At 41.6% G+C, this 25718-nt stretch overlaps 1 protein-coding gene across 7 annotated transcripts in view; it reads left to right on the forward strand.

The window, feature by feature from the left end:
• Positions 1-25718, forward strand: part of ncam2 (neural cell adhesion molecule 2) — a 454622-nt gene that overhangs the window by 372772 nt on the left and 56132 nt on the right. For all 7 annotated transcript variants that reach the window (XM_082525243.1, XM_082525248.1, XM_082525245.1 and 4 more), the window contains 4 exons: positions 3070-3215; positions 18463-18613; positions 20251-20438; positions 21290-21386. In XM_082525243.1, the coding sequence (XP_082381369.1) occupies positions 3070-3215; positions 18463-18613; positions 20251-20438; positions 21290-21386 (582 nt within the window). The remainder of the gene's footprint in view (positions 1-3069; positions 3216-18462; positions 18614-20250; positions 20439-21289; positions 21387-25718) is intronic.

The raw sequence follows: 25718 nt of genomic DNA on the forward strand, positions 1-25718 counted from the left end.
AGTTGTGTTGTCATGTTTAGTTGTTAGTATTTCCTGTTTTATTTTGACAATGTCATGTGTTCTTTGTTCATTGTATTTAGCTTTCTCTCCTGGTCCTGTCATTAGGTTTATGTCTGTCAGCTGTTCCCCCATGTGTCCCCACTTCCCCTGATCACCTCATGTCTGTATTTAAGCCTTTTGTTTTCTTCATGCCATTGTCGGTTCGTCTGTTTATCTCACCAGGGTCACAGTTTTAGTCATGGTCTTAGCCTGTTTACCTCACCTCAGTCATAGTTCTAGTTTTCATCTGTTATGTATTATTAGTCTTAGTCATGGTCTTTGTTTATTATTTTTCCACCACAGTCATAGTTTAGGTTTTGGTCTCAGTACCATTTAGTATTTTGTTTCTTAGTGTTTTGCCTGTTTGTTTTTGGTCTCTTGGTTCATTTCCCTGCCGTCATCGCATTAAAGGTTCACCTTTCTGTTAATCATTACAATTCCTCGTCATCATCTGCTTTTGGGTCCTGTTTCCACACACATCGGCGCACCCCGCCGTGACAAGAGGAGCTTCTATCCCCAAGCCATCCGTGCCCTAAACACACACACCCGCCCTCTCACATCATCTATAATTGACTGAGACAGGACTCTTCCAGACACTAAACCAAGGCACAATGTACATTTCAATTCCTTTAATTTTAAATATGTTTATATTGTCTATCCTGTAAAATAGTCAGATATCTATTCATATTAATGTACAGAATTCACCTGCTTGCTGCTACTACTGCACATTCACCCAGTGTATATACTATATGTGCATATATATATATATATATATATATATATATATATATATATATATATATATATATATATATATATATATATATATAATGTTCTTCCTCTACACCCCCCCCCCCCCCCCCCCAATTTTTGCACATGTTGAGGAGCGTGTCAGGCTACATTTCACTGTGTGTTATACTTATATAACTATACATGTGACAAATAATAAAGAACCTTGAAGAACCTTGAACCTTGAACCTTGGAGGGTGTAACGGGGCTGTGTGATGTCATTATTTTCTCACCACTGTGCACTAACTCCACACTGTCACTAGAAGCAATGCCAGGCTGCAGCACATGAAAGATTAACTCATTCAAGAATGACATGCATTAACCTGCTTCAATGCATGTAAGATTGCGTTGCTTATTAATTCTCTCAGTACAGTTAGAGTACAGCTAGATTATCCAGCCCACATTAACCTCTGCACATACCTGATTAAATTGCTCAAATTATATTTTACTATTTTATCTCCAAATACAGTAATCTGACAAACCCCCTTTTCTTGTTTATTGGCTGTTTTCTTTGTTGGTGCAGCTGACCATTCGCTAATCCCTAGGTATCCCCAAGTATCTACAACTTACTAGAACCCTTTGTTTTTCTGACACAGTGAGAAAGTAAGCTTTTTCTTACTCTCGCTCCCAACATTTGTACATTTTCAAAGGAGCCTTATTACTTTTGCTTCAAGATATGTGAGGGCTGCTATTCTTATTTCCTGTCACTGCGCGCCTTCTCGATATCAAACTGATTTGAACCTAAATGAAGGGAAGGGATCTGAGACAGAGATGAAAGAGGCAAAATAACATATTCGGGGAAAACGAGTGCAAAGCAAACCCGTCTATGACAGAGAAAAGTACAGTTTGTGACATCATGACAGGAAACGAAGGTCAGTTACACAAAAATAGCTGCTTGAAAAGTCCTTCAAAGAGCTGCTTTTTACTTTGACGCTGTAAGTACATTCATTCAGAGCCAGAACTTTTTCACTTTGACTTGAGTAAAGAAGTTGAATCAGTACTTCAACTTTTTCTCTGTGTGAAGCATCTGTGTACATTTCCCACCTATGATTGTAGTTTTAATGATTTTTTTATTACTTCCAGAAGGGTTGTTTCAAACCAAGAACCTTTTTAAAGGGCTGTTGCAGTGATATCATCCTAAACCTTTAAACCATGTCTCATCTACCATCCAATAACAAAACTTGTGAATTTCTCATGAATACAGTAAGTTAAATCGAGCCATTTTCGTGAATGTTTTTAGTGAGTTTATTGTTACTGTAAACCTTTTTTTTTATTAAAGTTGAGATTCAGGCTAATTTTGTCTAACCATCTTTGTTGGTTATTTGTGCCTACGCAGTTTGGTCACTTACTAAAAGTCCTTGTAGGCAGAGGAATATTTGCCTGGTTGCCTGTGTGTATGTTTTTGTGACCCCCATGTTTTGACAAGCTCCCAAAATCCCTCAAGATGGCTCCTTCACCTCGAGGTTGAAGCCATGTGAAATTGCCAAACACTTCCCCCCGGGCGGTGTTAAAAGCCTTCAGTACAGTAGTCACTATTTCCTGTTCACTTCCCTTTGCCTTTCGGATTTTATGCCATGCTACTTTGCAAGCACCCTGTTAACAACGTAAGTGCAGTGTGTGTGGGGGGAAAAAAGAAGTAATCCATGATTCATGTGACATGCTCTATGCCCTTGACATGCATCAGGTTTCAGGGCTTGCTTAGAGCATCTTATCAGGGGGAGGCGAGCAGGGACCAGCCCCCAACGGCACGCTTTTCAGCACTTATCGCGGTGCTCACTCTGTGCCAAAAGCAAATCACACGGTGCTGGAGAGGCATCCTTCCAGACAGAAATCTGTATTCATTTAAAATAAAAAACGTGGATCAGTTGATTTGTTCTTTCAAACTTTAGCAAAGTCAGTTTTCTCATCTAGTCCAATGAGTGTGTGCAAAATAGGCCAGAGGCCATGCTTTCTCACTATATCAAACCTGTAGAGTATGACTGCACTGTATAAATTATCTTGGCCTACACTGTCAGTACCAAAGTCATGCATCAGCTCGGTGTTTAAACCCCATGGTATAGCCTTCATCTTCTAACTCACTTTATGAGTTAGATCTTTGACAGTTTCTCTCCTGCTCATCCTTTTATTCACTTCTCCTTCCTTACTCACACCTTTTCTTCTGGCCTTCAAATCTGTTCTCCTCTACTCACTTTTTTTCTCTTATTTACCTTCTCTCCCCCGCTTGTCCTCTGTGATCTCCAGTCCAGCCCCATATCACCCAGCTGAAAAACGTGACAGCCGTAGAGGGCAGCGCTGCCATGATCTCCTGCGTGGCTGAGGGCGAGCCTCTGCCTGACATTTCCTGGAGAAGAGCCAGCGACGGTCAGACCTTCGTGGACGGAGACAAGGTAGAAGCTGCCAGAAAGCCCATCTGGCTGTGCGTGTGTGTTTGTGTTCATCATCGTACAGCATAGGCTGGAATTACGGCATGAGTGTCGTGCTCAAAGGATATGACTTAGGCAGGAAGGATTTATGGGAAATTTACTGGGGTTGCATACCAAATGCATTTACAGCCATATGCCAAAACATTAAAACACCTGCCTAATACTGTGCAAGTCCCCTTAGTGCTGCTTAACAGGCTCATGTGACGTCTGGGTGTGTCTGGCACCTCTTGCTTTTGTGGGTGTTTAGGTAAGGCCTATGTCAGGGGTGTCAAACATAAGGCCCAGGGCCCAGAATAAGGCCGGCAAAGACTCCGATCTGGCCGACTGGAAGGCTTTGGAAAATGTGAAGAAGTGCACAGATTTTAAACTCCTAACTGTATTTTCATAAGTTTTACAGCTTTGCCTATTGATACAGACACTGCCATTCATACCACACGAAAGTAGTTCAGTAATAGATAAACCATTAAATGACAGAAATGTCTGGGCAGTTTTATCAGTTAAAGTGGATGAGTTTGACATCCCTGGCCTATGTGTTTCTGTAAAGGTGAATCCTGTGGAAAGTTCATCCGTGTGAGTCTTTTGTCTAGTTTACTGTGTTTGTTGTGTTGCTGGAATGAGGAGGGAAAAAACACCCTTAGGTTTTCAGCTCAGGATCTACCTGGATAGTCTTCTGAGAGACCACAGTCATCGGGGAGTGTCACTGCTATTGTTACTTGTTCTGCTACAATTTTTAGGTGGGTGATATGTGTTAAGGCAATTTCCACAACTGATCTTATTCGATTCTTATGTCACATGCCTGAGTTTATTGTCACAACTGATCACTCTACATTACAGATGAGACACAGATTTGACAGTATTCATATGTATATGGATGGGAGCTACTTAAATTGTATTTTGATTATAATCACAGGTACAAAAACTGACTTAAAAGAATCCAATCATTAGAGAGTCAACCACAGATTGTGTGTCCTGGGCCAAATAAAACAGTGCACGTACTGGTAATGCACAGAGGGGTGAAGACGGAGGCGCTGCTGGTTTTATGGAAGCATCGCTTCATTCAATTTCATTATAGCTTTGTTTCGAAGAAGTCACATTTTGTCTCTCATTGTGGCGCGGCAGATGGCTCTACCAGTGAGCCTCGGGCACTGTTGCTATGGGAGAAAGTCAGTCAGTGGTGTGAATCAAAACACTGCAGTCACTGTGCAGCAAAACGCAGCACCACACTTCACTGAGTTCACCCACGACCGAAGAAGAAGATGAGGAGAAGAAACAAACGTGTCATTTGAATCCACAAATCTTTATTCGTGGCTGTGTGTTCTTGTGGTTTGAAATGCATCTTTGGCTATGAAATGACTACAATTTCTCTCTAGTGAGAGCCACGGATTTGCCAAATGTCAACTCTAAGGAGTTTCACTAATGAGTTTTTTTTTTTTTTTAATGAAGGAAAGGTGTCCTAAAATTCTCCGTCAAACCCCACGAGGTCATGGAGTCGCTTAACTGGAGCTACAGAGAAAATACCAGCTTTTGTTGTCATGGTGACCATTAAAATGTCACTTTATTTTTTATATATATGAACAAAAACCAAGTCTTGGTTCTTATTGCCGCGGACTACAAAAAAGCAACAGCAGACAGTAACGGCTAATTACTCGTATATGTTGCACCGTTAAAATTAAAGCATTCCCATCTGCCTTATATGAAATGTTGCAATTACAGCCATTCATTGGTGCCACTGCTGTACATTACAGAGTGATTGATCCGGATCTTTTCCTTTTGACAAGATTTTATTTTCACGCTCTGTGAAGCCTCAAAGAGAGCGACCCTCAAACAACAAATGCACATTCACCTTGTACTCACATTATTATCTCAAGGGAAATCAGTAAACACTTTTATTTTGGTTATTTTGGAAGCCAGGACCTTGAAGTTTTCAGGTCAAATCTTTTAGTTTGTACTTTCTTTCTGTCTTCAGTACCTCCCTCAGACTCGCTGACATTATATTCAATCCAGTTTAACCGAAGCGACACAAAGCTTCTATTTTTACTTGTTTCTCCCAGCATCCATTATTCACTTTCTCCATAATAACAGCCACACAAGTGACAAACTGAAAGAAGCCTTTTCTTGAAATAGTAATTATTCCTGAATGGCATGCCATCAATGTCAAAACCATACTCGCTTCCATGGCAAGGGGTAAGAAGCAGCTTAAAAAAAGAGGAAGAAAAAAACCCCAAAAAAACAAAGATGGCAGCCGTTCCTTTTGCTGGGGAAAAAGGTCATCGCAGAGATAAATGAGTGTGTGCATTGGCTCGAATCGCTCGGGTTGATAAATCACAGCCGAAAATGAGAGTAAGTGCTTCTCTTCCCACAGCAAATGCAATTATGGAAATGCGCAGTGCAAACCAACACACCTAAACATACGCAAAGACAAACATGAGTCGTGCAGTGCGAGGCGTGATGGATGGCAGCAGTCATTTAGGTTTAAAGCAGGATGTTCCTCTCTCAATTTGCTCTCCAATCTGCATATCCAGCCGCCACACACGTGTCTCCCGTTTAGAGTTGTTAAGCTTCGGAAAGTCCTACATGTAATGTTACGTACTACATAGTGTTGCTTCCGTCCTTTTCATTCTTTGTCAGGCTAACACCCTGACCCAGGGTATGAGTGCATAATGGGATGCAGTTCCTGGAATTTAATTATGAATCGAGGCAGAGCATTCTGTGACACCTCGGGTATTGTTTTGCTTCTGATCAAAGTTACTGTCTGCTGTTGTAGTCATTCAGAATATCCAAGGCTAGAGAGCAAGTGTCATTAACTCCGTGCTTTTGTGTAGATGACTTCTGAAAAGATTGACATATTTGCTGTGATTCAACTGTTGATTTCACAGCTAAACCTTGAAATAAGAAGACTCCAACCAATTGTTTCCTGACTTCTCTGTGCCGAAAGACTGCAGTGAAGCGGTCACACCATTGTGATTAATAACCTGGCAAGTAAACCCAGGTTTTTGAAATTTAAAAAAAGAAAGCAGACAGGTATAAAGCTGCAGTTCTCTCACAAGAAGTGCAAACCACATAATGAGGCACGTGTAACAAAGACTGAAAGTAACACAGTTGCTGAAGAAAAAGAAAAGCTGTCTAGTTTGACAGGCTTACCAAAGTAACTCACTACCCCCAATCATTGAGGGGGCAGTTAGTACACCACACTGCAATTAGAGCTGTATGTATTCCAAATCCATGTGTGTTAGCATGTAATAAATGCCACTTTGACCTCGCCTAGTGGTGTGGTGGTTAGCACCACTGCCCCAGAACAAGCCATTCCTGAGTTTGAATCCACCAGCTGGCCGGGGCCTTTCTGTGTGGGGCCCGTGTCTGAGTCCAAAGATATTCTAAATCGGGCGTAGGTTTGTGAATGCTTGTCTGTTTCTTTGTGTTAGCCCTGCAACAAATTGGTGACCTATCTAGGGTATCCACTGCTCTTACCCTGTGACACCTGGGAGTAGTTCCAGCCCTACTGTAACCCCAAATTGGATAAGTGGAAGAAAATGGATGGGTGGACTCTTTTTTGCTATCTTGCTCTTTTGCAAGAGAATGCATGGCACTCATACAGTAACAACTAGTTTTTCAAAAGTATTTTTACATGCAATTGTCATTTACAAAGTAAACATATTGCTTGGTTAAAAATTACTTGAAACTATTGACTGATAACATAAAGCCTTGAAGAAATTTTTTATGGAGGGCATAAAACAAGAGAGGGAAGTAGCAGTTTTTGTACCGTTGCATGCCTTTCCTGGAACCAGAAGAGTCACCTCTGGCTTGTCTTTAGAAAGAATGCAGGTTTAAAGCACTTCCTGAGCGACTTCACTCTTCAAACTATGCTCATTGTTTATACTCACTTCAGTTCAATGTTATTTTTAGTTCAATGTGATTGTCCCAACAGTAGTCATCTCTGGGCACATTTTATTAACTTTATGGATGTATACGACAGATATAGCCTTATTCTTTCAGCAATCTTTGAAGAAAATAAAAAAAGTATAAATGGCCTGTATTTATATAGCGCTTTACTAGTCCCTAAGGACCCCAAAGCGCTTTACATATCCAGTCATCCACCCATTCACACACACATTCACACACTGGTGACGGCAGCTACATTGTAGCCACAGCCACCCTGGGGCGCACTGACAGAGGCGAGGCTGCCGGACACTGGCGCCACCGGGCCCTCTGACCACCACCAGTAGGCAACAGGTGAAGTGTCTTGCCCAAGGACACAACGACCGAGACTGTCCAAGCCGGGGCTCGAACCGGCAACCTTCCGATTACAGGGCGAACTCCCAACTCTTGAGCCACGATCGCCCCGATAAAAGTATAGTTCTGCGCTAAAGTCTTGAACGACCGCCCATTTCATTATATTTTGCTTCGAAGGAGCCATACATTCTTGTTTTTTGGTGGGTTTTTTGAGTGTTTTTTCTTTCTTTCTTTTAGGGGGTCTTGAGCACTAGTTCTCTTAGGCTTTTCGATGGCCTTTCAAAGATTTAGACATTTGCTGCTTTTTCAGGCGTTTTTAGTCCACTTCTTATACCTGGAAAAAAACTTTTTGGGGTTAAGCCACTTAACACCGGCCTACGAATCATTCAAACACACACAGGCACTTAGCTCATGGATTGAACCAGTCTTATGCCTGCACATAATAGACAAGATAAAAAAAAATTAAATTGTATCTTCGTTATGGTCAGCCTGTCATACAATGGAAAATACTAAAAACTTGATTTCCAAAGAGCTACTAGCCAAAAACATAGCATGGTTTGCAGTGTGTCCTTAAAAAAACAGATATATGGAAGAAAAACAAAGTCCCAGGCACAGTCATGGTTTAGGCCTCCGTTTCAGCCAGTGGTGTTGGAAATCTTGTCAAAATTGATGGAATTATAAGCTGAGAATCCACCATAATCCACCATACAATGCCATCTAGAAAGTGTCTGGAAAACAGCTTTACTTTTCAGCATGACAATGATCCCAAACACACCGCCAATGCTGTAAAAACATACCCGGATGGAAGAACAGACAGTAGAACACTGTCAGTCATGGATTGGCCTCCCCAGATCCTCAACCTCAACATTAGTGAAGCAGTGTGGGATCATCTTGAAAGAGAACAGAACAAAAGGCAGAAACATCCAAAGAAGAGCTTTGAATGTCCTTCAAGAAGCCTGGAGAACTATTCCTGAAGACTACTTTCCTGAAGAAATGACAAGAAAGCTTTTCTAAAGCTGCGTACACACTGGAAGCAATATGGTGACCCGATACTGTAGAAAGTAGGTTGCACTTGACATAAATTTTCTCAACTCCCGAGTGAGAGGCTGAAGAAACTACCAGTGAGAATAATGAGTACTGTTGATTAACATATGACCTTGTAGTAATTATATTGGTAGGTTACCTTAGCAACTGATTTCTGGAACATCTGTAAGCGTGTGTCAGTTTCAAAGCAATGTGTGATGAATACATTTCAACTTTAAAGAGTCTAGGCTGTGTTAAAGAATAAAGCCAGTCACACCAAATATTGACTTTTAAGATTGTAGACTTGTACAAACTCTGTTTTTGCCTCATACACTGTATTTCCATATATTTTTCCCAATGTTTCAATAAATCCATGCACCTCTTTCCGATTTTTCCAAGCAAAATATGAAGAAATAAAGGGTGACTCAAGACTTTTTAGCAATACGGTAGAATTCCTTCAGCAGCCCTTCTTTCAAATCTTGCAGGGTCAACAGGCAGAAGGCCTTAGTGCCAATGAGTCTGTGTCTCAAATCCGTATTGCTGTAATAGGCCCTAAATAACAATGGAGTTGCTCTGAAATTGGTGGCATCAAGCACAAACGTTCCACCCTTTCTGAGACATTTTCCCTCACTGACGCTTGTCAGAGAAAGCCAAAAGGTTTTGGTCTCTAAAAACTAAAAAGCCTCTTACTCTCTTCAAGGAATTTTGAAGCTATTTTCAAAGACAATTGATCAGTCAGTTAACATGTTATCTCAAAGATAACTTCTCCAGTCTCTCAAGTTACAGAGGCACTGTACTCAGAAAGAAATGAACCACTGTTGGCCAGTAAGACATCAGGGTTAAGCCTGAAGTCTCTTGCCTGACAGTACAGGCCCTCAGTCACTGCAACACCCAAAAATAGATAATAGCAGTGTCTAGCAAATCATTTCCTGTCGCATCCCATGTGAAACCCCTCGTTGGCCTCCATTTCCTTCAACCAAGAAGCCATTATTAAATGTCATTTTGTTGTTGTCTTGAGGTTGAGGTGATGCAGTAATCATTATAGTTGTGCAAATATGAAGACCCCCATGTTCAGCCCCAGCACCCAACTGTTAGAATTAGCTGCACTTGCCAGAATTAGACTAGCTGTGTTTCCAGCCTCGCTGACATTTACAGCTGACATTTTTAATATCTGAAAACTCTCCAACAATTGGACTGAAATAACACTGGAACACGCTCCAGAATTCCATTTGAGAGATTGCATTTCAGATATAGCTTCATGTGTTTTGATGTGGCACATGACATGCCTGGTTTTTATTGTGAAATTATGGATCAGTTATAGACAGGATTTCATATGTGTCTGCCCCTTTTATGCCTGCTCATGCCTACCCGTTTGTTCGTTAGTCATCTCCCCCATCCTTTTAAACTCCCTTCTTTCTTTTTACTTATAATATATGTCTTTATGTTGTTTGCTGCTCGTGTGCGCAGAGTACCTGCAGTGAGTGTGCCGTTGCAGCAACACGTATGTGCAGTTCATGGGCGTGCATGTCGCTGCTGTGTTTGCTTCTGGCCGCTCGCCTCGCCGTCCGACTGAGCTGCATATCAAACAGGCTGTGCTTTGGGGGCTGAGTTCGTCTCTAGACACAGACCCTGTCAGTTGGCAGAGATGGGGGGGCGGGTGGATGGATTGCGGGGAGGCGGCGGTGTTAGCAAGTAATTTCCTGACTCAGAAGCTCTCTCCTCGAAGATTTCCTCTCCTTCCCCCTCAGCATTCCTATTCAACACACACACTCTCAATCCCATTGACCTCAGCTGGCGAGGCAAACAAGCAAAGTCTGCAGTGGCAGCACAAAGAGACCAGATCCAAGCCTTTAAACGCCGCTTCACCTTATTGGTTGATAGTATTGCGATGATAAGAGCAAAGATAAGCCATTCTAAACAGGATAATGCCCAAGCAGTCTGCGAGCGACAACATAAAGAGTGTGTGATTCAGAAGAGGGGGCTTCAGGGCCGAGGCTTAAGGGGCTTAGACACATAATGAGTATTACCTGAGGTGGGGAGATGGGGGGGGGGGGGGGCGCGTTGTGACAGGAGGGCAGTAGAAGGGGCAGGATGTGCATTGATTTACTGGGGAAATCTATGAAGGTGTGCAGAAGGTACACACAAATACACACTCAGTATGCAAACATGCAAGTAGATTGGAATATAGAAAAATGCAAGATTTTAGCAATGCAGACATAAAACAGAAGAAGGGTGATGGCCTCAAAAAAAGGAACATATTTAAACTAAACCTCCCTTTTTCTAGTTTCTATGGCTACAAATGTAATATACGGGTGGTGAGGCGGAGTACTAAAGCGCAGCTAGACCTGTAAGTCACATAGATCAACAAAGTCCACATGAAGAAGAGGTTTTGGTGGATGAAAGGCTCAAACTCAAACTCACCCATGAGCCTTGGGTTTGTGTGCTATGTTAACCCTTGTATGGTGTTCGGGTCTGTGAGACCCGTGTTCAGTTTTTTTCAAAAGAAAAATTAAACAATTAATTATTTTTTCACGTGTAAATGTGTTGTGTCTTTCCACTCACTCCACTTGATTATAACTGATTTATTTATAACATTTTATATAAAAGAAAAACGAGAAGCACATTAATTCATAAATGTGATCTAACAAAGGTAAAGGGAAAAAATTAACCATGTTTGCTGTTCATATGTCTTGTAATTGGGATGAAGTAAACATCTGTTGAGTAATTTAACATAAAATTATTTGATAGTGTTAATTTGGAAAGCCAAAACTCTAGCGGGTCCACCAGACCCATGAACACTGGCTGAGTAACAAAAATACGAACACCACACAAGGGTTAAACTAAAGCTATATGTGGAAGTATTATGTTTAGGCTTATTATTTCTTATGTGACCATCCAGGGGGCTGTACAAATAATTTTGCCAAAAAAATCACATGATGAAACAGTAATGCAATTTAGGGCTATGTGTGCAGGGCGAAAAAGTATATTTTTTTCTCATTTGAAAAAGTGCTGTAAGTAGAAATGGCGGGCCACCTCATCACAGAAGTTGTCAAATATTATTGTGTCCCATTAGAAAAATTCTGACTACGCTCAGCTGTCATTTACTGTAGATATAGCCTGGGGCTACGGCTCACCTTCTCCTAGAAATTACTTTAGCATTACATATGAACTTGAAGTGTGCTTTTTACATATATGTGTGATATGCATTCAGATCCCTGTGTTTTTTGATAATAACACTTTTTTAAAAAGTTTTGTCTATTTGTCAGTTTTGTACACCATCGCATTGGGATGTCCATGAGTTATAGACTTTAGGCAGTCATTGTCTACAAAGGAGTTCAAAGTATTAAAGTATTAGTAATCGTCAAAGGTTGTTCCACAGTTATTCACTGGTAATGCTGAAGACATGTACTGTTAGAAAAATAAGACTGGTGAGGTTCACATGGTTGCCAGTAGGTGGAATAAAAACAGCAGTGGCTGCAGTGACTCCTGACCAGTGTTGGGACTAACGCGTTATTAAGTAACGCGTTACAGTAACTACGTTGTTATTATTGTGGTAACGAGCACGGTAACTAGTTATTATGCCAAAACCGGGAATGCGTTAATCGTTACTTCGTGTGGTGGCTATCGCGGAGCTTCCACAGATTCAATAACATTAGCAAGTGGTGGAGGCCAGCAGGTGGATGAAGGAAAAGGGAGGCAGGAGGAGAGACCCGAAGCGGCCGCTGCTCCGAGAGTGTCAGGTGAACTGAACTTCAGGTAAGAAGTTATAACCTGCAGTCCATCTGGGTCAGATATGAACCAAGTTTAGGTGGAGTTTATTTTCGTTATGCTGACTTTTTCGTACTGCGTGCTTCCTAAGTAGCTGACAGCTGGTAACTGTGCAGGGGCAGGTCTAGCAGTGTTGCCAGGGGTCCATGTAGGGAATTAAAAGGGAAAGGGGGGCACAAGGAAATACTTTCTTATTCTCATTTAAAATGTCTCACTTTAAAAAAAATTAATTATCTGAGTCTTGCAACAAACAATGGATAGATTGATACATATATACCATCAGAACAGTGTACATCACTGTCACAACAGTGTTTATTTTCATTCAAAGGCTTTATGATTTTTCCTATAATGGTGGGCCGGTCTCTAGTCAAAATGCCCGGGACGATTTTTTTTGTCCCAGTCCAGCTCTGTATGCAGCTCATCTGCAGTCTGGTGTTACCTACATCTTCCTATTCAGACGGCAGAATTTCCGAGTTCTGAGTACAATCGAAAGCACCACGACTGCAGTTTTTGTGTTGGATGTAAAAAGCAGGCTAGGATAGAATCAGGTGTGGGATTTCTCTCGTGGAAATGTGCACATTATTTTTTCCTTTCTATTGGTAGGTGGCACAGTGCACTTGTGGCAAGTAAGCAAGCTAGAAGACTGGCAGTCTGGCTGGGTATCCAGTTATGGAAGCAACACATTAACAAGAGAATTCTGAGTAAAACCAAAGTTACTTTCCCTAGTAACTAGTTACTCTGAAAGTAACGAGTAACTTGAAGTAACTGAGTTACTTTTGATAGAAGTAACTAGTAATGTAACTAAGTTACTAATTTAAAGTAACTTACCCAACACTGCTCCTGACATCCTCGCTGTGTGTCCAGAGGGGGGAACATCATAAGCTTGTTTGTAAAACTCTTGTTTGTAAAAGTGTAATTGTACAAAATCTTGTGGACTTAAATGTATAAACGGAATAATCAGAAATTAAACTGCTGTAGTTAAGCTAATAGTGTTCTATTTTTTTAGCCAGACATTTTAAAACTTCCCCTTAAATGTGTCCCTGATCACAATCCTCTATGTCATCGCTCTGTTGTGCTGCTGCAAGTAAGTAAGATTATGTCGGTCAATATCAAAATGTGTTGCATATATAGCCTTAATTTGTGTCAACTGAGCTGTGGCTAAGTACCTGAAGATAACTAACTGAAAACACAAACTGTCAAAACACAGAACGTCATAGTTCTGTATGGCCACAGGATTATTATTTTTTTATCCTCCAGTTATCGCTACAAAAGCCTGCAAAGCCCTGTGGCATAAACATCTACTAAACAGATTTAATAGAAACTCAATTTGACTTTCAGCCTCAGATTTCCCGCTCCTTTTTTTCACAAATTCTAATAATTCCTTTATTAGTAACACATCTTCATTACTAACTGGAACCCCGTTTTAAATCAAGCCTGGAGCCAAAAACCATCTCTTCTAGTTTTTACTATTAATTGACTAATTAGTTGGCAATGATGCATGAAAGTTTGGAGTGGTATCATGACTTTGGGTTGGTTAACATTCACCTCAATCCCAAGCTTCCTTAAATGTGTCAGTGCATTTGTTGACCAATCTTTCACCCCTCAGACATGTCCCTGATCATGATCCCTTTGTTGTCTTGCTACAAGCAGCTACACAACCCATAGCACTGGTGATTATGTGAGTCTATTTCAGTGTGCCATTTCAGTGTTACTTAGCAGTGATAGCTCAATCATAATCTGCTGCTGCTGTGTCTTTTTTGTGCACGGAGGCTTCAAGAGGCTGGGAGAGATCGCTATCATAATGTGTCATATGTGGTGTGGCGGGTACTTGCATTAAAAATACCCTCCAGCACACCAAGCCTCTATGAATAATAAGAGCTCAACTAAAGCTGTGTTTCCTATTCATGGCGATACCTTATGTGCAAATAAATGTCAGCAAACTTCATGACATGAAGTAGCAATAATGAATCAAACTTGTGTTTCCTGTGCAAGTGTTAACGTTGCGATGATATATCATTTCACATAACACAAAGATATAGAGTCTTTCTCTGTGTCAACAGGAGATAAATTATCTTCGAAATCAGCCGAAACGGAGATGGAAGGTAACAATGTTTGAAACGGTTCTTCTGCCTATTGTCTGTGACCTTCAAATCCTCTGCTGCGGGTCTCTATTGTGTCAACTCTGCATCCATAGGCAGCATCACTGAAAAGTAGTTTCTCTGGGGTCACGGAGGTTATCTGATGGCAACAGTCTGAAGGCTTATGGCCGTATCATGTCTGCAGCGGGGATGCTCCTGAGGTGTTTTTTCTCATTACGGGGGAATGTCGATTACTGGAATGATAGCCTCGTCTGCCGTAATTGACCCGTTGCTTCAAATTGATACCATCTGTCTTCATACAGATGTAATGACCTTGTAATAAATCGACAGTTTATTGCATTAACCCTGACTCTTTGTGACAAGTGACGATTGCCTGCAAAGGGAGGTGTCAAAATGGATCAAGGGGTCGCCACTCGGTGGCAAGAACAAAGTTGGACCAACAACTTTCTCTAAATTAGTTGGCGACAGACCCGAAGCCTTCCTGGATTCTGCTTTGTCATTTCTCCAGTTTTACATAACCATGAATGAAAAATAGTATCATATTCACGGTTGGACCTATTATCTTCTCCAGATTTAGCATCCCCGTTCTGTCTGGAAGTTTCAAACAGAGCTCACAGCTAGAAGCTGACCTTCATTTCTGGCTTTATTCCATCACCTGAGTTTCAACTCGCTAGGAAAGACTGTATATGTTTTAAATTGTATTTTAAAAATGCACATTATTCAGCGTTACTGTAAAGCTACAAGTGCTGGCAGAATGGCTAATTTTCAACTTTTTCCCCCTGGCCAGATTAGAGCGAGCCAATAAAAACAATAAAACATTAAAGAACAACATCTAAAACCATTACAGCAGGAAGCAAATGACCGTCTCTCTGACCCCGTAGGATTGTCCACAGGCTCTCTGTGTATGCAAGGATACATCTAGTACTGCTTACTTTTTTATTACATACACTGAAGGATGCAGAAGCACTCAGGAGAACAGAGTCTTGATTACATTTTCTGATGACACTGCAGCGTTGACTCTTTTGAGTTTTTCTTCTATCAGCTGGGTTCACAGCCTCGCAACAGTCTGAACAGCATTGTTAAAATCTTCTCTAAGATCATCAGAGTGAAACAAAGAGATCTGGGTTCTTTTTGCAACCAACAAATCCCTCAGAAAGCGGCACATATTTTGCCTCTTTGCGAATATTTTCTTTATCAAGGCTGTTTGTTAAAACTAACTGATATTCTGAAGCATCTTCTGTATTTTAACGGCATAATACTGTTTTCTTTTAAGTCTGGTCAGCAAATAAATACTTATGGGATTTTTAAAAAGTTGATTTTATTAGGCTTGAATTCTTGTTTGCATTTATATTTTTTTCATATGCTCACTTCTGTTTATTTTTTATGTGCTGCCTCAAACTAATTCAAACCACTAAATTAGTGCCGATGACTATAATTGATGTAAGTTTTCATTTTTATTTTAACTAATTAATATTAAGGTATACTTGTTTACCACATATTGTGATATATAGTTTATCCATTCTTGTTTAAATTCTGAATCTATGCTGTATTTTTCTAAATATAGAAAAGAGCCAGTCTTATAGACTCATAGACTCATATCATTATTCATCTTTAATGATCCCAACAGTGTATAGTAGTCAGTGTTGGGAAGGTTACTTTTAAAATGTATTCCATTACAGAATACAGAATACATGCCCCAAAATGTATTCTGTAACGTATTCCGTTACGTTACTCAATGACAGTAACGTATTCTGAATACTTTGGATTACTTAATATATTATCATGCTTTTTACAACAACGTGAATGTACTATTGCTGTGTGATTTATTACTATTACTGAAGGTCCGCGACTCCGAACTGTAGTAAAGGGACCTCTGACTAATACGGCGGGGTCCCTGTCGGCTTGTAGCCGAAAAATAGCTTTACTTTGTTGTGTGGGTCAACTTTTCTTGCGAGAGACAGAGAGAAGCGTTGAAAGGCTGCTCCAACGGAACTTATTGTTTTCGGAGGAAAACACGAACACGGTGTACAGTCGAGTCCTAATAGCTTACTTACAACTGGGCTCGTCAGGCTCTCTTCTTGGCTGCAGTGGTTATTATTATATTTACATGCTTCCAGCTCCCGTTTTTCCTCGATGACAACTCGTACCTTTCCACTCCCCTTTTTCTCGCTCCTCGCGCTCACAGACCCATAACGTGTATGGCAGTCCATTCTCCCTGCAACACGGACTACACTGCCCATGATGCTACATTCTTTAGAGCTATGCTTGTAGCATTCTGCCTGTTAGCTTAGCACAACAACAACGAAAAGGCGCTCTCTCACCCAGGAAACACAGTCTCAGAGAGAGAGAGAGAGCGTCGCCCTGTAACCATGGCAACCGTAACGCTGCCGCCTGGAACAACAGAACGTAGCTGTCAAACAAAACCCAAACAGTCCTGACCCGCGACAAAATGAAACAGGAAAGTACCGCAGTGTAATCCATTTATTTCAACAAAGTAACTGTATTCTGAATACCACCTTTTTAAACGGTAACTGTAACGGAATACAGTTACTCATATTTTGTATTTTAAATACGTAACGGCGGTACATGTATTCCGTTACTCCCCAACACTGATAGTAGTGAGGTGGTTAATATTTGATATTGGTTTCATATCCATGTTTGTTTCCTATTGGTGTGTGATTTGGTGTAGCGAGCAACAGGTCGCCATGCAGCTTTGGAGGTGGACTTGATGTTGTTCAGATGTTGATATAAACAGCTTTCATGTAACCGTGTGATGTATGGGTCAAAACAAAAAAAATGTGTTCTCTCGATCATTTAAGAGATGTGTGCAAATAGTCTTAATTGACCATTTGTAATTATATTTTATATTTATATTTTTTCTGAGTTTATTTATTATAAACTTTATCATAAAATGAAGTACATTTAACTTTAAATTATGCTATTGTGGTAGACAGTTGAGTAAATTCTGACTAGGTTTTTCAATACCGGTACTTATATTTGCTGATTTAAATTCCAATATTGTGATACTCAAGGATATTTTCTTCTTCCAGATACATGAAACATAAATAACATTTCCCTAACACTTGCTATGTGTATTTAATTTGTGTACTTGTTTGCCATTATTTGTTCACCCAAGTCTAGAGACATTCTTGTTCCGACACACCTGAATCAATTGAATGGCTTGTTATCAGGCCTTTGCCAAACTTGATGGCAAACTTGAAGAGGTAATCCAATCATTTGATTCAGCTGTGTTGCAGTAGGAAGGCATCCAAAAGCTGCAGGACAGCAGCTCTCGAAGACTGGAGTTGGACACCCCTGGTTTACAGCCTTTCAAACATGTTTCCATCAGAAAAGTTGTCCAGAGTGCCCTCTGGTGGACAAACTATGCAGTCTCGATACTCATAACAGTTGAAAGGTGTTTCTACAGTTTATTTTACTTTTTTACATTTTTTTTTCAAGTTTTACTATGTTGAATAAAATTCAATATTTCTGGACAATGAGTATAGCATATTGAGGACCTTGTACATATTTAAGACAAGGATTAACTTGTAGTATAGTGGGTAGTATATTGAAGCGGTGGCAGTTTTCCAGTTAACGTCCAATAACTTGAGACCCAGTGTGTGTCTCCAGTACAGGTTTTATTGTTGTCAGTAAGAAGAGACCAAGTAGGCAATCCGTGTCTTGTTTGGGAAAAAGTCAGAGAGTGAAAAGACGACCTGCTGTATTTTTCCTTTGGGGCGTTTGGTTTTATTTCCATTCTCTGTTTTGCTTGAACTGAACTCTCTTTTGACACGTCGTCACTCCCAAACAGAAGGTTTGATCAGCATGTTATGATTTCTGTGATCTCAGCCAGACGTGTGTGTCTGAAATGACCACATAAAAAGATATCCTACTTTATGACATTGTACAGATCCAAGAGTAGAAAGAAAACTGTCTGAAATGAAGCATTTAGAACAGTTTGAAGCTTAAGCTATAGGCTTATTGGGATTACTAGTACATATGCTGTCTTTACTACTTGAAACTTCTGCCATTTAAGCTGTCTGTTACATTTGGATTTGAGTTTAAAATTATTGTTGTGTTTGTGTCCTCAGAGCCAGGATGGGAGGTTTGAAGTTCGTGGGCGTCACGGCAAGTCGGTGCTGACCATCAGCGGCGTGAGGCTCTCCGACTTGGGTCGATTTGACTGCGAGGCGCTCAGCAGGATCGGAGGTCATCAGAAGAGCATGTTCCTGGACATTGAATGTAAGCGCGCCCATTAAACGCCATGCACGCACTTTTTGTTAGAGTGCACATGCACTCCACAGCAGGCTTCCAAGAACTGGAGATATTCAAACAACAAGTTGCCTAACATTGCCTGTGGGTAAAATGCAGAGGAGTGTTGTTTTTGCAGAGCCCTGGTCACCTGTTACAGCCTCTTACAAGCTTCTCCTTTCTGCCTTTCTATCGGCTCTTTGCGGTCCTTGCTGTGGAAATGGGACACATAAACACATTTAAGCAGAGTTCAAAAGTTCACTCACGCTCAGTTCTAATAATTCTTTTTGTAGTCTGGCTATTTCATCTTTTTTTCCCTCTCTGAAATGCATTATATCATTGTAAACAAGTCACCCACCACGCACATTGCCTCCAGAAGGGTTAATTAGTGAGAGGATATCATGCATCGCCTTTCTTTTTTTCTCCTGCTGACAGCTCTGCTACTTCCCAACGAGTGCATCCATTCCTCAGTGCTGGTTGTTTGGGGTTATTTGGGGTGGGCTCTCCCCTGCTTAATGAGCTCTGAAGCAAAGATCTCCATTTTGGCCTCAGAATGATTAGGTTCATTAGTAGCGAGGCTCAGTGGAGTTTTTTTTTTTCCTTTTTCTTTGGGTAGCAATTGATTCCACCTTGAAGCTCAGAGGAACAACAAAGAGCTAGGCCAGGCAAACAAATATATCCAAAGAGACAGCGAGGGAAAAATGAAGACCATATCTGCGTTGTCACATGAAAACCAATTTTCTCCTTTTCATACTGAGGTGACTTTTTGAGTTCATGGATTCCCCTCAAAATTTTGTTTTGCACGGTTCCTGAAAAGTTGACATTTTAGGAAAAACTTGTAGCAAAAAAACAATCCCAAATTCATGCACCCACTCTCTAACCGTGAAGCAAAGTTGCTGTCATTACACTGCAAACTTGTTTTGCTGGAGCCACAGCTGACAACTCGCGCCCGCGCTCTGCACAGAGACACAGGCTGTGAGTCTGAGTGTGGAGGGGCTGAGCCAGCCGTTGCCACCGAACTAATGAACTCATTTACTAAGTCACTGCAGGCTGCAGGGGGATAACACGTCCTCGGCTGTGACAGAGAGCCAGGCATCAATCTCTTTAATGGAATCCTGCAAGCGAGCATAAAACAACCATAATGCCTCTCCGACTGAGCGGGGCCGACCGGGCCGAAAGAAATCCGCACAACAGCTCGCCGCCGCAGTCGTCCATTACTGCCCTTTCTATTTGCCGGCGCCAATGAGCTTCTGTTTGCATGCTTTATTCCTATTCTTGGGGGGCACGATCGCAATGGAGACCCCCACCCATAGCGTGAGGTAGCTTCAATTAAGTTTTTCTTTTTTTACACTGCCGAAGGAGTTGAGGAAGCAGCAATTAAATGCTTTCCCCCCTGTCTTCTCTTTAAGGTGAAGCCTCAGCAAGTTATTTATTTATTTATTTACATCTTTGATCATCCAGCACAGCTCCACCTTTGATTTGAGTGTTTAATTGGCTGCCACAAATTCCAGACACACCAGCAATTACTCTTTTAGCAATTCAGGTCTTGTTTTAGTTTTTAAAAAAAAAGCTCCTTTTCCATGTAAACGAGGTGGGTGCAAGAAGTGACGTTACTCTGTTTTGTTTAGATATACCAAAGTTCCTGACCAACCACACCGTTTATTATTCATGGGAGGGAAATCCGGTGAACATCAGCTGCGACGTGATGTCCAACCCACCTGCCACCATGCTGTGGAGGCGAGAGCGCTTCACTATCTCCACAGAGGGAACCGCCAACATGAGGGTGCACAGCGCCGAGGGCAAGTCTGTGCTGGAGGTGAGTTCAAGTCCTCCGGTGGCAGCCAGGTTAGGTTTAGGGTCACGAGACAAAAAATGTATTTGAAAGTTTAATAATGACTCTGTCAGTGTGGTTTATCAAACAGAGGTGCAAAAGAAATGGAGTTTTTTGTAATGAATTGAATTTTCTTCTTTGAGGGAAAAAAACAATTAAATAAACAATAAAAACAACAGTGAAAGACAGACCTGTAGTTTAATGAGTTTAAAAAGAAAATAAATTCTGATGGCTCTTTATGAAGACTTACTCACACTGATATAGTTTTCAAAAATTTGACAAAATTCAGATTTTGATGTTTCTATTGGCATCCCAGTTTAATGGAAGTAAGCGAAACCCCAGTGGTGGTCATTGTGAATAGTTTGTCATAAAGGATGCTTTTAACTGAAGAAGTCATGAAAACTAGACACCCATACTCAGTTTTAAATGATGATTTCATTTATTACAGAAAAAGTTGTTATCCAAATCTACATGGACCTGTGTGAAAAAGTAATCACCCCCCAAACCTATTAACTGGTTATCTTGTCAGCAAGAACGGCAATGAAGCATTCAAGTCTTTCATAAGGCTGTGGAAGATTTTGATCCTCTCGTTTTTGCAGAATTGTCTCAAATCAGCCCCACTGGAAGGTGTTTTTAAGGTCATGCCAAAGCATATCAGTATAATTCTGTTTCAAATCAGTCCTATGAACACCAAAAACACATATTATTCAGTGCATGTTTAGTATATAAAGCACAGTTATATATCGAGCACAGTTGGAGCGAAAGCAGAAAAGTCCAAGTGAAATCTTTAGTTTTAATATGAATTGTGATCGACTGTATTGTTTATCTGCGTCCAGGTGACTCCTATGTCCGACAGAGACTTTGGCCGCTACAACTGCACGGCCAGAAACAACATTGGAGTTCGATACCAGGAGTTCATTTTGGCCCAGGCAGGTGAGTCTGCAGAACTGCCACTAATGCGCTAATGAGGCTAGCAACTCAATTTCAAGACCAGAACATGTGGACGTCTCAGGGACCCTGCAGCTTTTCAATAACCGCTCTCCCAGTAACTCCAGCCATTCAACTACTTTGTAACCCTCTACCTCTCTACTAATGGTAATAGCCTTATTTGCAATTCTCAGGAAGATAAATTCCACTACAACTCCCAACCCCTATTCAGCCTCGCCTAATCTCAAATAGTGCTGGCTGATTTACCATACCCCTCGCAATTTAACTGAAGTACTCCCTAATTTACGGTAGCGAGGGCTAATACACAATAGTGCAGTCTAATTATCTTTAGTGCAGATTGAATTGCTCTAGCTAAGGAAGAAAAAAGTAGTGAGCAAAAAGCTGACCAAAAATGTCGTCTTGCAGGAAACAGTAGGTTTTAGAAGAGTTTGTGACTCTTACAATTCAGCACAACACACACTCAGGCACACGCAAGAAAACACACTGTGAACATGTTTGTGTTCTTAACGGATATTTGAGACGTACCTTATGTAGAATACACTGTCTTCATAGCTCGATCATAAACTGATAGAAGAATCTGAGGGTGGAAGTGTGTTTGTAGTGAGTCAAACTGTTCTGAATTTTGCCTTGATGTTTTAAGTGAGAATCACTAATACAACCAAAACACCTTGAGTCACATCAAAAACATATCCAAGGACAAGTGATGCAGTCAAGTGATGTGGCAACTTACCTGAAAATAAAATAAGTTGCTGTCTATTAAATTGCTAGAGTCTAGAGTCGGCTAGGTTTAATATGGCAGTGATGTCAGGAAGTTTTTAGAGTCAAGGTTTATTTGTGCAGGAAATATATTCAGAGGTCTTACGCAGAAGCATTTATTGCAGTGAGCTTAATATCAAGGAGAACAAAGATGGACACTGCTTATTGCCACCCAGTTCTAGAACAATCTTGGAGGCAACAGCAGGAGAACGGATTTATAGTCCAATAATCCAAATATTTAACCCACAATGAGGTAGTGGTCATGCACAGGGAGACAGGTGGAGCGGCACGCAGGCAAAACACAGTGTCTATATAAACAGATAAAAAAATATGGTACTGGATTTAAAAAAAAAAAAGCAGAACTCAAGCAATTAAACAAACTAGGAATCAAGGAAGGCTAAGGTGTTGCACACTAAACATGGGTGACACAAAGGAGGGAAAACTAGCAAAGAAATGATGTACAATAGAAATTACTTACAGAAACCTGACATTGTGGCCATTTCTTAATATATCTATCCTCATCCTGTGCAGAATAGATTCTGTTCCTGTCTGTTCCAGCTAAAAGAAAAGACTAACACAGCTCCTGCACTTTTAATCTGCATGAATAGAAATGTTATGTTTTTAATGTCCTATCTTTTCACCTAAAATTAAAGTACACAGGCTCCTCTCAGGCGTTGTATAAGCTGAATTATTACATCTCTCCTAAATAACCCTTGAAAGCTTACCAAATATAGAAAAATAATCTTTTACAATGTCTGTCTTTAGTTTTATTACGGTGGCACTGTGCCATTTATCTTTGATCAAAAATACATTCAGTGTAGTTGGTTATTGCTGTGTAAATGTCAGAGTTAGGTCCATAAATATTAAGACAATTGCCTCTGTACTCTGAGGTCCTCCCATTTGTTTTGTTACATTAGTCAAATTACTCACGCTAGAAGACTTCTTTTTTTTTTATCCTTCTGCAGTATCTGCTGTTTGGCAGTGTGCACCCTCCAACACAAGAATTCCCTCCCCCACTACATTGCAGCACAGGTCAGAGCTGGTATGAATGACATGAATGGCTGATCATTCACACACAGCATGAAAACAATGAGCTTTTGTGGAGGTGGGTTGCAAAGCTGCTTGAAAAGCTAGGAGCAAATTCAGTAGCTTGGGTAGTAGGATGTGTATAAGGGTATCAGCGGTGCCATGAGCTGGTGCTTGCTTCTTATCAGCTGATGGGAGTGGAAATCTGAGTCAGTCAAACAGTCAGTCTTTCTGGCTCTTTGTTCTAGACTGAAATATCCCACCAACAATGGGATGTATTGCCTGCATAATGTATAAACATTTTAAATGCTTTATAGTTTTTTTCTTTCCTTCATTAATAATGTGGCTGGGCACATTCGTAGCGTATGCCCCCCCCCTCAGCCAACGTGGATGCAGCCTGTGACTCTCTCCACTCAGTGGTCAGCAGACTGCAAACACAATCTCCGAGAGCCCCTCTCATAATATCAGGGGACTTTAATCATGTCTCACTGGACTCCACGCTTCCCACCTTCACCCAGTATGTGACATGCCCAACCAGAGACAATAGAACACTGGACTTACTGTATGCCAATGCAGAAGAGGCATACAGTTCATCACCTCTCCCTCCTCTGGGCAGATCTGACCGCAACCTGGTGCACCTTGTCCCTGTGTATGAGCCCTTAGTGCGCAGGGAGCCACCAGCCACCCGCACAGTACAGAGATGGTCGGAGGAGAGCGAGGAGGCGCTTAAGGATTGTTTTGAGTCGACTGTGTGGGAGGTGATCTGTGACGACCACGGAGAGGACATCAACAGCCTTACTACATGCATTACTGACTATATTAATTTCTGTGTGGATAACACCGTACCTACCAGGACTGTGTGGTGTTTCTCCAACAAGAAACCTTGGATTACCCCAAAAATTAAAGCTGTTCTCAAGCAGAAGAGGAGGGCCTTCAAATCCAAAGACAAAGAGGAGTTGAAAAGGGTGCAGAGAGAGCTGAGGGGACTGATAAGGAATGGGAAGGACAGCTACAGGCAGAAGATGGAGAACCAGTTTCAGCAAAAAAACGTTGGCGAAGTCTGGAGAGGCCTCAGAACCATCTCGGGCCACAAACATCAGAACTCTGACACCTCAGACACTTCACACCAGTGTTGCCAACTCCTCAGTAAGGAAAATCGCTATTGGTTGTCCTAAAAGTCGCTAGAAGCCGCCAAATGACGTCATCGCCTAATTTGCATAATTGGTCATGCTAATGTAATTGTAACCTACGTTGTTGGAGAGAGAAATAACATCGTGGAAGAGACATAAAGTGAGTAAAAAACGTCCTAAATGCAGTTAGAATTTATTTAGAACTACAAATTAAATTTCTTTTAGCAATTATTGTTTTTTAATGTCACAATTCCAACCCTGCTCCTTTATCCGGACCTGGACCGGCAAAAGTGACCGGAAATTGGCACTCTGGTGGAGTTACTTTGTGTGTGAGAGTGTGTGTTTATAAGTAGTTTTAAACCTTGTGATCCACAAAACAGCATAACAGTAAAAGAACTGACTGCGTTACAGTCAGTGCGGGAGCAGCGGCTTCGCCCTGATAGCAGCTGGGGGAGGACTATCCTCCGCCTGGGAGTGCTTTGACACGGATGAGGTGCCCCAGGCAGCACCGCTGCCTGTTGAGAGTAAGAGCGATACGTGTTTTCACGTCAAAAAGTCGTCATAAATAAGTCTCCAGTAATACCAGAAAAAGTCGCCAGATTTGTCGCTAGTCGCTTTTTAGAAAAAAAGTCGCTAAGGGGGTCTGAAAACTCGCTAAATATAGCGACAAAGTCGCTAAATTGGCAACACTGCTTCACACCTCCTCTACTCACCCTGCTCACTCCTCCCCACCCCCAATAACAGCATCCAATACACACTCAACACAAGGCTCCAGCCTGTCTCTCTCAACCACCCAGGTTAGGAGGGAACTGAGGAGGATTAATGCCGAGAAGGCGGTGGGCCCAGATGGCATCAGCTCAAGGGTCGTCAGGTCCTGCGCGGACCAACTGTGTAGGGTGATGGAGCGCATCTTCAACCTGAGCCTGAGGCTGGGGAGAGTCCCACAGCTCTGGAAAACCTCCCGTGTTGTACCAGTGCCAAAGACTTCACGCCCCGAGGACCTCAACAGCTATAGGCCGGTGGCTCTGACATCCCACCTGATGAAGACCCTGGAGCGGCTGGTCCTGGCTCAGCTTCGGCACCTGGTGAGCTCATCACTGGACCCACTTCAGTTTGCCTACCAGCTTGGCATTGGAGCGAATGATGCCGTCATTCACCTCCTACATTGTTCCCTCGCTCACCTGGAGACAGCTGGAAGCACTGTGAGAATCATGTTCTTTGATTTCTCCAGTGCCTTCAACGCTATTCTTCCCTCGGTCCTGAAGGACAAGCTGGAGAACTCTGGAGTGGACCATCACCTCACTACCTGGACTTTGGACTACCTCGCCAACCAACCACAGTATGTGAAAACTCAGGGCCGTGTGTCGGACAGGGTCGTCTGCAGTACGGGGGCCCCACAGGGAAC

The sequence above is a fragment of the Aulonocara stuartgranti genome (genome assembly GCF_965226115.1).
Source record: "Aulonocara stuartgranti genome assembly, chromosome: 23".
Taxonomy (NCBI): domain Eukaryota; kingdom Metazoa; phylum Chordata; class Actinopteri; order Cichliformes; family Cichlidae; genus Aulonocara; species Aulonocara stuartgranti.